Raw genomic sequence first — 17,085 nt, 5'->3', positions numbered from 1 at the left:
GGTAACTGGAAAAGCTGAAATGAGTGACTCTTCCCTTAATCTGTGCTCAGTGAAGGGGACCCAGGCTTCCTTTCTGCTGGTGCCCAGCTTTGCTGGCCTTGCTCTGTTCCCTGCCTGTGAGGCGGAGCTTTGTCCTTATTGCCGCTCTGACAGTTTGGCTGCCCCTCACCTCCTGTCATCCTGCCTGGGCTTCCTGTTTGTTGTTCCAATTTCTGTCCAGATCCCAGTCTCTGTGTTTGGCTGCAGCCAGATCATCTGACCCTCACTCCAACTATGGAAATTGCTTAGCCTGGCTAAAAAATGTGGAACAACACTTTGGTTCCTGAGAGGGGACATCCTTTAGAGCAGGAGTCCTTTGATTTCCAACTTCGCTACATTTTATAATGTCTCTCAACTGGTTAGACTGTGACAGTGTTTGCTTAGAGTGGGATAGACTATATATCAGATGTTTTTGTGAGTTAGTTTTGGGGATGACACATTTTTGTTATTTGCTGTCTGTTGTGGTATCAAGAATTACAGGCATTTATTAGAGAAAACAGGCTGTCTTATAGTTCAGTCACAAACGAAGTGACACCTAAGCTAATTACCTACTTTATTCTTGAATATTTCCAATCACTGTTTCTTATTTAAATCTGGTTTCTTGCTTAACTTTTCTTTATTCTAATGGAAGTCCAGTTTTCCAGTTTGTGCTTAGTGGAAGAAAATGAAGGCTATTCACATGTGTTCCATGTGCTGTGACCTTTGAAAGCATTTAAAGTTGTATTCACTCTCTGAATAAATTTGACTTCATTCCTTTCTGATGGCTTCTTTTTTTCATGCTTGGTTTTTAAAAATTGTCTTAAGGATTTCTGCATTTCCTGGAAGCATACAACCCTGAATTGTTTGACCAATGTGTGAAAGAAATAAGAAACAATTGTTTCTCTCTGTATAGTGAGGTCTTCAGGGTTCTCCTGAGTAATTCAGTTGAGTACTGCACCTACTTTTTAGGTAACTGTATACTGTCTCCAGATGCTCAGCTGATCTTCTGCGCTTCCCTTCACCTCCTTTCCCACCTCACATCTGTGTAGCCAGTATTTTCTGCTCATTTGTAGTTCTCTGTGCCCAGTTGTAATTTTAGCTTGTTGCCACTTGAGGGCATGCGAGGTTCTTGTGATAAATCTGAGACCAAATTGAGGGTTTTGCTGCAGCTGCTACATGTTGCTAAAATGCGGGGCAGTGTTGGCAAGGAGTGGGCTGGTGCAGCTCTTAGATGGGTGGTCATTTGTTACTCTAATAAGATGAAGAGGAGAAGGCCCCCTCCCCACCTTAGTGAGTGATATAATTCGCCATCACTGTGGTCACAGTGAAAAGTAATTTACATTCCAGTTGTGGTTCTATGTTTTGTAGAAACCACCTTAGTTTCACGTGATTGCTATAGGTTGAGAAGGTACAACTAGAATTAGTATTCATGAAAGGGTCTTTTAGTATTACATTCTAGTAGAACGGAAGATAACAGCCTCATTTAAAACTGTATTTATTTTATTTTATGTATTTATTTTTATTCATTTCTTTCTTGCTGTATAAATTATTTCTTTTTAAGAGATGGAGTCTTGCTCTGTTGCTCAGACTAAAGTACAATGGTGCAGTCATAACTAACTGTAACCTCAAACTCCTGGGCTCAAGTGATCTTCCTGCCTCAGCCTCCTGAGTAGCTGGGAATACAGGCACATGCCACTGTGCCCAGGGAATTAAAAAAAATTTTTTTTTATAGATATGGGGTCTTGCTATGTTGCCTGGACTGGCCAAACTGTATTAAAAACTGCTAAACAAGGTCAGGTTCCTTGTAGGAATTGTAGGATTTAATTATTCTTTAATGATCTGTTGACTTGTTGATATCCTTTGTAAATTTTGTAGCAGTGGAGTGATACACCTATGCCCAGCCCAATTCTATGATTTTTCTCCTGACACATCAGGACTGTTGGAAGAGTCTCACTTCCTATGCTGTCATCAGTCAGATTGGGTCTCCACTTGCCTTTAAAATGCAGATTCTGCTGATAACTAGAGGGAAACAAAGTAACAAATACTCTAGGAATAAACAAAGGGAAACCAGCATTGTAGGAGTTCAGCTGTCAGTTCTTTCCTGAACTAAGTGATCACAGCTCCCTTAATTGTATGTTTTATCTTAATATATCAATTAGACAGTTAAACTAGTCCTAATATAATTTCTCCGAATGTTAAAACTTTGAGTACATGTGTTAACATTATTTAACAAAAAGGTCTTTTTCTACCCTTTTTTTGGTAGATTTTTTTAAGTACCAGAAACTAGATTTTATTTTTCTTACTGGGTAAGGAGCAGGTTTGACTTCACCCTGGACCTCACATGCTCAGAAGCACTGTCCTGAGCCATGTTTTGGTGGTGGTTGAGAGGCTGCAGTGAGCCCTGAGCCTGAAGGTGTTGGGTGTGAGGACGTGTGCTGTGGGCATGGCCTTAGCTCATCTGTACAACTGCTGTGGAATGTCCTGGCCATGGTTGGAGTCCTGCAAGGCAGACTGTGCTTTGGCATCTCAACCAAAAGCACCATTTCACTCCAGCAGCCCTCTTCAGGGTGGTACTTTCTAAGTTCCTGACTTGTAGATTTAGGTCCTCCATCCTAAACCCACATGACAGATTTGCAGGATTAATTCTGGAAACAAAGGTAGGTTTCACAGACTTTGTGGTTTCTTGCAGCTTAGAGCATGTGGTGGATTTCTTGGAATGTTAACAACTCTTTATCTCTTTGTTTCTCGGTGTTCTAGTTGCCAGAAAAACTTATAAGCAAATACAACTGGATCAGGCAATGGAAACTTGGACTGAAATTTGATGGGAAGAACGAGGACCTGGTTGATAAAATTAAAGAGTCCCTTACTCTGCTGAGGAAGAAGGTTTGGAACCTGTAGTGTCCTGTCTGATTAGAGTGAAACTCTCATTCCTGCTTGCCTTGGTAGACCAGTTTTGGTCTTCATTCAGTGGATTTTCAAATGCTCTTGGCTGATTTTTAGGCAAAATGGTTTTAAATGAACTCAAACTCTTTCCACGAGGGCTTTGGTAAAATGGGAAGTACCAACATTACGTATTCTTAGAGCAGACGCCAGGTACTAGGGTATCAAATAATGAAGTATTTAACTTTCTTAAAAGGAAATCTTAACAAATATAGTCTCTGTTCCAAGTCATATTTATGTTTCAAGAATATAGTTTGGTTCCTATTTCCTATACTAATATCAGTCACAGTAATTCACATTTATTGAATTCTTTCCTATTATGCTCATGTTTTAAGATTCTACCCATATTTATCAGACTTACTTTCTTCCTCAATGATTTTCCAGTTAGTAGATTTAGTAACTTGTCTTTAGAAAACTGTCCTGAGATTTCTTTCTGAAACAGAATTGTAGGGAGAACTTGGTCTGCTGATTCCTATTGATTTGGTATTTAAAATTCTACCTTTCTGTGGCTTTCCACTGTCTCCTCTGGGTGGGGTGTTCTGCCTGCACACTGTCTTACATGACCCTTAGCTTGCTTGTATTGAGCAGCTTGGAGCCCTTCTCACCAAGAACCCTGAGTTGAGAGCCTGTCACTTACACTAGGCTGTCAGTGGAGAGCAGTCAGGTAGAGAGGGGGTCAAACATGGACTTTCAAGGTCCTTCCTAGCATGCACTTCAGACAGTGATTTCTTTACTCCCATATGGTCTGCTGCTCCCATTGGACTTCCAGGAGAGACTGTCCTGTGCATTCCTTGACACCCTGTGCCTAGCAGCAGGCATGGCACAGGGTGTTCATTCAGTGCTTTACTGAATTAGTCAAGTGAGGGCCCTGACTTCTTGGAACCTAGTTTTGGCTTACAAAGATAAGAAATGCTTACTGAAAATAAACTGTCAAAGGAAGTCCAGTAGTTTTATCTTTCTTCTATTATAAAGAAATGGGAGCAAGAGAAGGGAAGAGGGGAATTCCATTCTTGTTACTTGTTGGTCTAGAATGCAGAATTTTGTGTTCCCCAGTCCTTGGGTTAGTGGAGGGTTGAGGCCAGGGCTCTAGCCCTGTGGGAGTAAATGAGATGAGAGGGTTCTTCACCGCAACCACAGGTCACATTTTGTTTTCATTTTTTTAAGGCCTCGTGAAATTTCTGTTTCTGCTTTATTAGGTGTTTCTACTATAATTAGGGCCTCATATTTGGGAATGCTTGAGTGATGCCAATTTATACTAAGATTAAAATTACTCATTAATAATCTGAGCCAGCATTACTAACACTTCTATGCTAGGCTTCACACTAAAATTTCATGTGTTGTTTAATTCTCACAACTATGAAGGTGGTGTTGCTGTGCATCCCTGTTTTTCAGATGCGGAAACTAAGGCCAGGAGCTCAGTTAAATGCCCTGCAAAAGCTACCAGCTGCTCTGTGGTGAAGCCCTGATTCTATCCTGACTGACTCTAGAGCCATGTCTGTGACTGCCAGCTTGGTCTAGTCTGGAAAATATGAGATAAAGACAAATGTGTTCCACCTTTCAGCCCAAATATGACAGAGAATTCTATGCAGTCATTACCATTAAAATTCACTCTTGGATTTAAAATCCATAATGGCGTTTGAGAGGGACACTGGTTGTTGTTTATTCATAGGGAATGGCATTTATGTTGGCATCTTATTCTCATTCACTGTAACTTAAAAGCACATATATTTATAAGTTTTCTTTTTTCTTTTTTTTGAGACGGAGTTTTGCTCTTGTTACCCAGGCTGGAGTGCAATGGCACGATCTTGGCTCACAGCAACCTCTGCCTCCTGAGTTCAAGCAATTCTCCTACCTCAGCCTCCCGAGTAGCTAGGACTACAGGCACACGCCACCATGCCCAGCTAATTTTTGTATTTTTAGTAGAGACGGGGTTTCACCATGTTGACCAGGATGGTCTCGATCTCTTGACCTTGTGATCCAGTCGCCTCCCAAAGTGCTGGTATTATAGGCGTGAGCCACTGCGCCCGGCCTATAGGTTTTCTTTTTTAAAGAGTTTGCCTACATTCACTGAATACCTAACACAGTACTTTATTTTTAATCAGGAGTTAGTAAGAGTTTCCTGAATGGATTTATTCATTTGAAGTTCATATATATTTTTGAAGTTAGATGGGTAAGTTTAGTAAATTAATATTCAGGAGCCCCTACACTCTTCCTTACCTCTCTTCTATTTTGGAGGGTTGGCTTTGTGTTTCTGGTGTTAACTCTCCTGTAAGCCCCTTGTAATTGTAGCTGCCTTTCACAGCTTTACACACAGGCCTCACACACGCATGTTAGCTCTTCCGTAAGTATCCATGAAGGCTGGTTCAGTCTTATTGCCTGTGAAGCTAAGGGAGTCAAAATTTCCATGGCCTCAGTGCTTCTTCCTGCATTGTATTTTTTTTTTTTTTCCAAATTAATGGGAGGGAAAGCTGAATAAGGAGTTCGTGTGGTATAAAGTGTACCGTTTTAAATCTGGAAACCTGAATGTTGTAAGCATTGGTAAATGACCCATGGTTGCCTTTTAAAAATAATTTTGTGCTCAATTTATAGTATGGTACTATACCAGGGATTTTTAGAACAAAAAATTGTAATTATTACATAACTTTCTTATTGTAGTGGGCAGGCTTGGCTGAAATGAGAACTGCTGAAGCAAGACAGATAGCTTGTGATGAACTATTCACAAATGAAGAGGAAGAATATAGCCTCTATGAAGCTGTAAAATTTCTAATGCTAAACAGAGCCATTGAACTGTATAATGATAAAGAGAAAGGAAAGGAAGTACCATTTTTCTCTGTGCTTCTGTTTGCTCGGGACACATCAAATGACCCAGGACAGCTGCTGAGGAACCACCTAAACCAAGTGGGACACACTGGTGGTCTTGAACAGGTGAGTTGTGCTTTTGAGCATGCACTACCCCAAAATATAGCAGCTTTACTGATCAAACTTAATGGCATAGTTTTTATAGGTCAGAAATTCAGGGATGGTTCTGGCTCAGGGTCGATCTCATGAGGTTGCAGTTGTATGTTCGAGGCTGCAGTCATCTGAAGGCTTGACTGGGGCTGGAGGATCTTCTTCCAATGTTGTTCATTCATGTGGCTGTGGGCAGGACGCTTCAGTTCCTTACTGGTAGTTAGTAGGAGGGTTCAGTTCCACACATAGGCCTCCAGAGGGCTGCTTAAGTGTCCTTACAACATGGCAGCTGGCTTCTCAGAGTGATCTAAGCAGAGAGCAAGAAAGAAGACACAATGCCATTTATGCTCTATTCCAGGAAGTCACACACTGCTACACTGTATTCTACTTTTTAGAAACAAATTACTTAATGCATTCCACTCTCAAGAGGAGGGAAATTTGGCTCCACCATTTTGAGTGAGGAGTATGAAAGAATTGTGGAATGTACTTTTTAGTCACCACCATTATCTTGACCTGGGCTTTATTCTTCAGAGTGGTGGATGGGATTAGTACTCTTGGCTCTGGGAGGCTACAAATAAATGAAGTTCTTGGAAGAGCCGTTTGAAGGGTCTTGTTTAATCTTGGCAGCTGTAGCTGCATTAAAAAGAGAAATGGAGTCTCCTTAGCCAGTAGAGTCCAGCCCGCTCTTGGATCTTTTACAGATATGTTAAATGTGGAGTTTTACACAGAAACTGAGTGCAGTACTGTCTCTAAAGCCAATATAGTTGAGTCACCACACCTTGTGCTGTCTTTGCTATCTTTGATGTGTTCATTTCCCTAAAAAGTCTTAATGAGGCTTTTTTTTTTAGTGGAATAGCCAACCACTAAAGTAGCATTAAGCTGTTCATCAAAGTGCCACCCTCCTACTTGCATAATTGACTCTTGTGCTTGCTTTTGTCCAAAAAGGCCCAAGTGCCAGGACAGATACTGCAAGGATTAGAGAGCTGAGTTAGGTTCCGTTCTGAGCTGTCCTGGAGTGTGAAGTCTCTTCTTTTATTCCCAGGTGTGTAGGAAGGAGTGGAGACTAATGGTCACTGCTGGGTCAGGCAGGGCTGATGATGGTTATTTTGAAAAATTATCTGTAGTCATAATGTGGTACTTAACATCTCAAACCATACCAAGTACCATGCAATAAAAATGCTTGTAGAGGTTGGTTTGTATATTAGATTAAAGTTAGTCTTTTCTGAGACCCTGTAAGATCCGCTGTGATGGTAAGTACATTCTTTTTTGTTTTTTAATAAGAAATTTTCAGTTTCTTTTTTGAAATATAATTACATATACCGTAAAGTTTACTCTTTTAAAAAGTTTTGCAACTGTCATTATAGTCTAATTTTAGACCATTTTGTCACCCCAGAAAGAAACCCCATACCCATTAGTAATCACTTTCTCTTTCCTCTAATCCTAGGCAGCCGCTAATCTAATTTCTGTCTCAATGGAGTTGCCTATTCTGGACATTTCATATGAATGGAGTAATATGGTCTTTTGTTTATGGCTTATTTGATTTAGCATACTGTTTGTTAAGATTTTATCCATATTGTGCCATGTATTAGTACTTCATTCCTTTTTATTGATAAGTAATATCCTATTGTATGGATAGATCACATTTTACTCATCTTTTCATCAGTTTGATGTGTATTTGGATTGTTTCTACTTTTTAGTTCTGTGAATAACCCTAATAACCCTGCTATGAACATACATATATAATTTTTTTTATGTGAACATATGTTTTCAGTTCTCTTGGGCATACACCTAGGAGTGGAATTGCTGGGTCATATGATAATTCTTTAACATTTTGAGGAACTGCCAAACTGTTTGCAAAGCAGCTGCACCATTTCATATCCTCACCAGCAATGTAGCAGTGTCCCATTTACCATATCTTCACCAACACTTCTGTTTTTTTTTTTTTTTTTTTTAATTGGGGTGAAGTTCATATAACATAAAATTAACCATTTTAAAGTATACATCTCATTGACATTTAGTACACTGACAGTGACCACCACCTATATGGAGTCCTAAAACATGTCATCCCCAAAGAAAATCCTGTACTCATAAAGCAGTCACTCCCCATTATCATCTTTTTGGTTATAAACATTCTAGTGGGTGTGAGGTACTGTCTTTCGTTGTAGTTTGGATTTGCGTTTCTCTAATGACTTACAGTGTTGAGCATCTTGTCATGTGTTTTGTTGGTCAGTTGTATATCTTCTTTGGAGAGAGGTGTCTTTTCAGAACTTTTGCTTAATTTTTAAGCTGGTTATTTGTTTTTTTGTTTTGTTAATTGTTGTGAGTTCTTTATTCTGGATACAGGTCCCTTAACAGACATATGATTCATTCTTGGTTATCTGCCCTTTTCTTTTAAATAGAAAAGGATTGGGGCTGGGCCCATGGGGGAGGAAAAAAAGGCTGTGGCTTCACCTTTGCTGTGCGTTGTGGGATAATGGATGGAACGTGGCGTTAAGCCATATCTTTCAGTGTGATCTTCCTTAGAATACCTGTTTGTTCTTTCTTCCCAGGTTGAAATGTTCCTTCTTGCCTATGCTGTGCGCCACACAATCCAGGTGTACCGGCTCTCTAAGTACAGCACAGAGGAGTTCATCACAGTCTACCCTACCGACCCACCCAAGGACTGGCCAGTGGTAACGCTCATTGCTGAGGACGATCGCCACTATAATATCCCTGTCAGAGTGTGTGAGGAGACCAGTCTGTGAGAGACGCATGCTCCTGACAGCCTGGTGATGTGGCCAAGATGCACAGGTGGCTGCTGGGTTTGGGCTGCAGGCCTGAGGGGTCTCTAAGAACAATCTTTGAGAACCTTGGGGCCCTGGGAGCCAAGTTGGACAGGATGTCCTGAAGATTAGCTTTTGATAAGAGAAATTAACCAAGTCTTTCCCCTCATCTTTGATGCAATATATTTCATTGGGGGCCTTCAGAGCACACCTGTTGGACAGTGCAAACTATATCTTTTCCAGAAGGCAAATACTTTTGTATCAGAGGAAACTAAGTTTTGGAAAGGAATATGTTCTTTATATCTCAAATCAAAGCTCTCTCAAATGGTACACTGGCTTCTAAGTTTTTTAAGACAGTATTTTTCCCCTCTCTAGTAGTAATGATTTTCTGTAGAACTCCCTATACAGTCTGCTTTAACTCAGGACCTTCAGATTATGAGATGGATGTGCTGCCCACTGCACTAAGGGGGCCTCTAACAGTCTGCTTTAAGTGGTATAATTCTGAGATGGATCTGTTACTGGCATAGTCATGACAACCTGTGGTAATCTCATCTTCTTATGAAGAGAAGAGCAATGGTTTAGACTTACATCTTAATTAAGGCTATTTTAAGCAGATTGTCTTGCAGCAGATTAAGAATTGGGTCCCAGAGTGGGTTATTTCAAGGCATTTTTGAAGACTGGAGGAGCCGTAGGAGGGAGTGATGAGGGAACCTACAACTGCTTCCTCCTTGTGATTGTGACAGGTGTCCGATGTCTCCAGCGCACTGGAGTCCGGGGCTTGGTGCAGGTGGTGCACCATCAGTGTGGACAGACACTACTTGCCTTTGTGCTTTAGTGTTGGAAGCTTTAATTATTCTTCAGTTCCATAGATTCATGATTTTATAGCCAGACAGTTTCTATCCACCTGTTTTCAAAGGAGGAAACCGAGGCCAAATTACTTTGATGTAGGGCTGAGCTGGACCCAGGTTTTCCTGTGCTCTTTGCATGCTGTGTTGGAGGGTATGTCCATTGTCAGATCTGTGTAACCCATCTGGGGCAGGGGATGAGTGACAGCAAACCATCTCAGATTTTTCACGAGTACATTAAGCAGAAGCATGTAGGAATATGAGTGCAAAAGTGTGGCTGAGCTGCCTATGCCCTTGATTGGTTGAGAAGCCCGAGAGAGGCAGCCTTCTTGGCTATGAACCATCATCTGCCCAGTCAGGCTAAGGATGGTGACTGGGTGGTGAAGGGGCAACTCTCCTGAGCATGATCTGCCTTATGGCCTGAACTGGCCTCGCTGTGGACTGCAGATGGTGTTCACGTGAATCAGAGACAACAGGATTGTACTGGCAGCCCCTGAATTGGCTCAACATTTGTGGAGGTGGTGTTTCCCTGAAGTACTGAGCTTTGTTTTATAATATTAAAATCTTTATTTGGTCCAATTTAATATAGTTTAGAAGCAATTCTTTTTGAGGCAAACCTTTTTTGAAAATGTAAATTTTGTTTTTAATTAAAGAAACTGAATTTTGTAATTATCAAAATTCTCAGGTAAAATCTCAAGCCACATGAATTGGTTAACACCTCTGTTGGGAAAAGCATTTGTGAGTTTTTATGTACTGAATTTTGTAATTCAATTTCTTTAGTTAAGAAAATTCAGGATGCACAAAACTATTCAGACTGTTACTTTAGCATTCTCCCATTACCTCATCAGTAATTTCACCACATTTTGCTAAATGTTTATTGATTAGAGTGTTGAAATCAAATTCTGCCCTGAATGTATATGAATACATTGGAGAGGCTTTGTGTTTTTCACTGTGAAATGCAATTGTGCCTTGAATAAGAAGGTGCCTAGAAGCCAAATTAAAGTAATAATGACTTCTTATTGGCTTTGATTTTTCATTGAAGTATATGGGATTGCACAACAGGAAATGCTTACCATTCATTTCTGATATTTTTGAAGGCACAACTGGAAACATTCATATCAAATATACGTAGCAGCAGGAATCTGTGCCCTTCAGGTACATTAAATCTGACAATTAGTTCATAGATGTCATTGAATTTTAATAATACTCATGTTAATAGTCACCTATCTTTGCATTTTGAAAATGTTCTCAACTTAGTGAACTTCAATTGGATTTCTGAGCAAAAGGATGTTTCTTTTATGTTACTTTCTGTCTGACACCCTTGTCAGAATCTATGAGACTCTTGTTTAGGTTTAGTGGGATCATGGCGTCAGAGAAGCAAAGCTTTCAAAGAAATAGTACTTCAGGGAATAGAAATGATTGATCAACTTTAAAAATAAAAATTTTTTATTGCAATATGCAACTTTAGTTGCCCAGAATCTTAGTTCCATTTCTCATTCTTGGTATTGAGCTGGTCAGATGACATCAGCAGATTAGAAGTTAAATGGAGATCAAATGAATTCAGTAGAATGTCCCACTTAGAGCAATCTTCAAAATGATAAAGTGTTTAAGAATAAAGGAATGTAGTAGGAACTATACTATGCTTAACTTTCTATCCCAGAGTTTCTTGCAAGAGCTTAGGAGTTTTGGACCCTATGTATTGGCAGAAAAGTTACCTCCATCTTAAGGAGGCATGACTTTTACACCTGTGAGCTCATTTAAGGTGAATTTAAACATAAAATAATTTCCCTGTATTATGTTTCATGGAATTAACATTGCTTTTCTAGAACATTTTCAGATTCCCCTCCTTACATCCTGAGCTCCTTGTGCATATACATCTGTTGCTCATCCACAAGGAACAAGGATGGTTACATTGGAGAACAAGAAGCCAGTTATACATGGTCTGTAACTGATGATTCAGGCCTGGATTGGATCGAAAGTGTTTGCAGTTCCTCTTCCTTAGAATACTGAGTATATGAAAATGTTTTCAATGCATGGAACAGGATGAATCCTTTTTTCTTTATATAGCCATTTACACTTTTCTTACTCTATTTTATATTCAGTTAATGTCTGATAAGATTTTTTTTTTTGTTTAAGGAGAACAGACATTGCCTTGGTATCTTTTTTCCCCCCCTCCACTTTTGGAGCTTATCAGCTAAAATCTCAAGCCACATGAATTGGTAACATCTCTGTTGGGAAAAACATTTGTGAGTTTTTATGTACTTGGTCTTTGTTGTTGTTATTCATCCTATGTTGTTACTCATCATGTCCTCCCTCTCCCCACAATGTGCTCTTTTACTTAAGAGTTAGTCTAGTTTCTGAAGATCTTCAAGAGAGAGGCTGTGAAGTGCTGTATCACCTTTAATGATACAACACTCCTACCATCTCAGTGTTTACATAGGACTTACATAGACTTCTTGGCTGTGTCCTTTTTGGATACTAAAGTACAGTTGGATCATTTTCTTACCTCTTTTTCTTAAGCAGTACTTTGTAGGTACTCCCCTTTAAAAGTCAGAAGCATAAACCATTGGGGAATCTTATTTGTAGACATGCAGAAAAAGAAATGCCTTTCTATAAGATCTGTGAGTACTTAAAAAGAAAGCCCTGAGTGTGTGCGAAGTGAATGTGAAATATATGTGAAGTACATAGAATTACCAAATAGTTCGACAAAGGCAAGACACACTACCAAGTAATTTAAAAATAGTTCAAGGACCTCCAAGAAGTGAACTCAAGATGGGAACTAATTCTAGAATAAATGTTAAAATGCCATTCAAGAACAAAACTACAGATGCTAGACAGACCTCCTGTGCTTAAGTTATAGAAGAATAAAAATCTAATGAATGGAAGGCCTTATCTGTATATGTTTTACAAATTCCTATTTCTAAAATGTAAGTTCCTTATTTAACAGAAGTATATATTTTTAATGTTTAACTGTCTTGGGAAACCTCATTTGTGACATTATCTAAGAGGATGGAAAGACCAGGGAGCCAGTGCCACATTGAACAGAACAGTGGTTTAGTGAACGTGTGAGGAAAGACACAGGGAGCTGATTATTAACATTTTTGTAATTCAGTTTATAACTTGAAGCCATGAAAAGGAGCAAAACTAAATTGGTTTGACAGCCTGCCACCTCTAGCTTTTCCTTTAAGTCACTAGCAATAGGGGTGAGTTGGGCTTGCCCATGACCAGGAGGGTTGTGTGTGTGTGTGTGTGTGTGTGTGCATGTGTGCATGTGTGTATGTGTGTTGGTCTGCAGTCATAGCACACCTTTCTTTATGTGCATGTGTCCTCACAGCTTGGAACCCAGCAGTATTTTGGGAGGGTGGAGGCGAACTGCCCCATGTATTGTATTATATATATATATATATATATATATATAAATTTTTTTTTCCCTGAGACGGAATTTCGCTCTTGTTACCCTGGCTGGAGTGCAATGGCGCAATCTCGGCTCACCGCAACCTCTGCCTCCTGGATTCGGGCAATTCTCCTGCCTCAGCCTCCTGAGTAGCTGGAATTACAGGCACGTGCCACCATGCCCAGCTAATTTTTTGTATTTTTAGTAGAGACGGGACCAGGATGGTCTCGATCTCTTGACCTCGTGATCCACCCGCCTCGGCCTCCCAAAGTGCTGGGATTACAGGTGTGAGCCACCACGCCCAGCTGTGTATATATTTTTTGAGAAAGGGTCTTGCTCTGTGACCCAGGCTGGAGTGCAGTTGTGCGATCTCAGCTCACTGCAACTTTTGCCTCCTGATTCACGTAGTTCTCCTGCCTCAGCCTCCTGAATTGCTGGGATTACAGGCATGCACTATCACTCCCAGCTAATTTTTGTGTTTTTAGTAGAGACAGGGTTTCACCATGTTAGCCAGGCTAGTCTCGAGCTCTGGCCTCAGGTGATCCACCTGCTTTGGACTCCCAAAGTGCCGAGATTACAGGCATGAGCCACCGTGTCTGACCCCATGTATTGTATTTTTTCAGGGTATATTGAAATCTATTACTGGGAATGGTGGAATGGGTTTTAGTATATATAATGGAAATATATAGAGTGGTGATTAAATCTAGAAACACATATATTAATTGTATTGAAATGTTATATTAATACATCATTTATGATGTATGTCTGGTCCTAGACCTCATGGCCACCAGTTTGTTTAAGCATTCTGAATGTTTTTTAATAGCATTCAGTGGCATTAATGGAGGAGGATGCTGTGTTTTCTCAATTAATCTCATTGACTTGCTTGGTATAAGTTTGGGTCAGAAATGAGACTGCCGAAACATGGATCAGTACAAGGAAGAGACACAGGGCTTAAAATGTCCTCAGTCTTGACAGTGGACTTGGCAGTTCTCCTAGTAAGCAGAAATACTTGAGCCTAATTCTGAACTTCAAAATCATATTTTATACTGAATTTTAGGAGCTTTCATTTACATATTGAAAAATGCCTTGACTGTTTTCACATAAATGGTGCTAAAACGTTGTACCCCTTATAAGAATCGTAGCAATCCACAGCAGCGTTGGTTACTTCTGAATATTTTGATAAGGGAACAAAGTCAAAATGAATGTATTTAATAAGCTTTCTCATTTCCATTGTTTTTATAAAAATATGTTGGTATTGTTGCCTGCATTTTAGCAACTTCTAACTTTTTGTATTATTAATTCGGAGAGGATAACAACCCAATTTTAGAACTTCTGCCAGTGGTGATGGTGTTTTTCTTCTGTGCGTAAGCCACTGTGAATGGAGACCAGCGGAGCAGCACACTATGTGAACCTGGCAGTGTTCATCTTGGCTTGTTTAGCAGCATCTCCTCTGTTTACACCGTAAGATGTTCAGCATGTGTCAGAAATTTCGCCTGCTGAGAAAAACATGCCCTTGGGGCTCTGGGCAGTTTGGGACCTTGGTTCCCACCTGCAAATGCGGTCAGATGCCTGGCTCCTGGGGCAGAGTTTCCTCTGTTAGTTGTTGAGTCTCTTTTCTTCACTGTCAGAAGCTGAACCGACTTGGGGGCTTTGCTGTTGATTCACTTTAGCAAACTCTGCTGCTGAGGACTGTAAAAATAAATAACCAAAAATAAACTTAGAAAATACAACTCAGAAGCCTGGCTGTGTCGCTGTGGTCAAATGCTTGCCTTTGAGGACTTCGGCAGATTGTGGTATTGCAGTGGGATTTAACTTTCTGGCACCGCCAAGGCAGACCTATGGTGTCCACATGGCTGATTCTTGGTCCCTGCCCATTGTGAGCAGAGGCATCAGGAGTTTGGGGAGGCAGTATTGGGCAGTGCTGAGAGTTAGATGAGATGAAGCAGTTAGCACAGTGCTTAGCCCATACTAAGTGCCCCTAACCTTACCAACCAAATTAGGTGCATAGTTACCAGCTTGGGTCTGGATTCAGCAGCATTTCCACAGCCTACTAAAAGGGTGAGCTTGGGCACTTCCTGAACCTCCCTAAATCCTGTTTCTTCATCTTTACCACATAGTCTGTCCTGGTGGTGGTGTGGATTAAGTGAGGTGCTAGCACTTACTGGGGAAGATCCCCCAGACCTGCAAAGCAGTGCTGCAGCCCCAATTCTGACCCAGCCTTGCTGTGTGTTTGCTGCAAGGAGGTCTGCTGTGTGCAGGACACTTTTTTATAAATGCTGGAAATGTACCCAGTGCTGGAAATGTACCCAGCAATATGATAGCAAGAACTTCAACAAACTGTTTATGAATCAGGCTGTCATTGAAAGAAGTTAATCATCTGAAGAAGGGGGAAGACTGGACTTTCAGAGGCATCTTGGGGATAGAAAATGAAGTTTGAGTCAGCAGAGATCTGCCTTCCTGTTTGTCAAACAACTACTGAGTCTGGGAGTCTTGCAAAATGGATCTGGGCTTCTGAAGAACCACTGGGTATGTACTGGGCATCCATTAGATAGCAGTGCTACATTGGTCACGTGCAGCAGAAAGACCTCCCCATGGTGAACAACAAACCAATTTTCTTCTCCACTGGCCCACTCACTTAGATTGATACACTTCTTCAGTGTCGGAAATGTACTTACTCCCTCTACCTGTTTGAATTACGGTGCTCTGCTTAACTCTGTGGACAGTGTTTCTTGAATTTCCTTGCCACCTCCTTTTCCCACTCAGGGAAGTGGAGAGAAAAACAGGGATGCAGGTTGTGGGTCTTATGGAAGCCCTTTACAACCATTAAATAAAGAACACCAGCTGCATTATTGTTTATACAATATGTTCCTGTTTACCACTTTGGTTTTGCCTGAAACCTTCTGGGCATTCTTTCTGCAGTTCCTCTGAATTTTCTGCCTCACCTCCTCACTCCTGCCCTTGCCTTTTGTCTGGGCTTGGTTGCCTGTTCATGTGCTCACTGCCTTGTCTAGCCCTCCAGAGTTAGAATAGGAGGAGGGAGCTAAGGTAGGGAGGGCACAGAGATCTCAACCCTCCATAGGAATTGTCCTAAGCCGGCACGCTTCTTGGACCCAGCAGGGCTTCGTTCTTATTCTCTCATGGGGTACTTTCAGGAATCTTTGAGGCCCCTTCTGTCTCTCCACCTCTTGTCCCTGGCTCAGGGCCTTCGCAGGTGTCTTGACCAAGGCAGCTCCTGGGATGTGCTAATGCTGTTGCCTCCGACCACCACTTCCTCCTTTGCAGCTCTTAGGAAGCCGGTGATAGCTCCAGCTTCTTTCTGCTGTGCCCTGTCCACCCTGCTAGGTGGCCCTGTGGGTTAGGCCTTAAGATGGCCTTAAGGCAGGCTTGTTGATCTGTGTAGCCAGGGCCTGGGCCAAGGGAAAGACTTGCACCGCCTGCCCTGTCAAACGCAGGATATACCAGTCAGCCCCAGTGCCCTTCTATTAGATTTGGTGGGTGAGTCAAACACCAGCCCATGGAGTTCCCAGGACTGAGGACCCTATTTCAAGCTTTTGAATGTTATACCCCCACTAGCCCAGGAGGAGTGGGACCAGTATAGCTCTGTGCAAAGAAACCATCTCTACAAATTCTTTAAAAATATCTACTCTTGGTCCTTTTTTGCCCTCCTCGGTTTGAGGGATGACAGTCACGGAGTTCACATTCCTGCAGCAGGAGGCTAGGAGCTATCAGGAGTCCCTGTTTTGTGTGGCCACCTTCTCTTTGGTGTGAGTGTTATCCTCTGGCTGGATTCTTATTTTCTACACATAGGCCAGGTGTAACCTGGTACCCACCCGTGGTAAGTGTCAGGCTGGTCCTGCAGTCGTCCAGTGTCTAGAGTGAGGAAGGACCTGCCAGGCAAAGCAGGGCATTCATCAGGCCAGGGTTTCTAGAACCATCCCAGGCTGCTGGGAGTGGATGTGTGGGTTGCGTGCTGCAGAACTCCAGGAGATGTCATTTCCATCATAGCCCAGAGGAATACTTGAGCCTGGCGAAGGGAGATGGTTCTGGAGGGAGGTTTCGGTAGCATCCAAGCCCAAGGTGAGCAAGAGCCCCTGAGCCAAGCTGCTGGAACTGAAGAGGAAAAGGAGGGAATGGGAATGCGAATGCTAGGAGGCAGCACTGACCGAACTGAGAGACT

The 17,085-nt window shown here is 41.5% G+C and overlaps 1 protein-coding gene across 1 annotated transcript in view; it reads left to right on the top strand.

The window, feature by feature from the left end:
- The window catches only part of OTULIN (OTU deubiquitinase with linear linkage specificity), a 33,616-nt gene extending 24,013 nt beyond the window's left edge, over window positions 1–9,603 (top strand). Inside the window, exons 5-7 of the mRNA XM_003932488.3 lie at window positions 2,776–2,901; window positions 5,614–5,883; window positions 8,457–9,603. Coding sequence (XP_003932537.1) covers window positions 2,776–2,901; window positions 5,614–5,883; window positions 8,457–8,651 — 591 coding nt within the window. The 3' untranslated portion in view covers window positions 8,652–9,603. The remainder of the gene's footprint in view (window positions 1–2,775; window positions 2,902–5,613; window positions 5,884–8,456) is intronic.
- The last annotated feature ends 7,482 nt before the right edge of the window (window positions 9,604–17,085 follow it).

This window comes from Saimiri boliviensis, chromosome 1, assembly GCF_048565385.1.
Source record: "Saimiri boliviensis isolate mSaiBol1 chromosome 1, mSaiBol1.pri, whole genome shotgun sequence".
Classification (NCBI taxonomy): domain Eukaryota; kingdom Metazoa; phylum Chordata; class Mammalia; order Primates; family Cebidae; genus Saimiri; species Saimiri boliviensis.
This window is presented reverse-complemented; position numbering and strand designations above follow the sequence as displayed.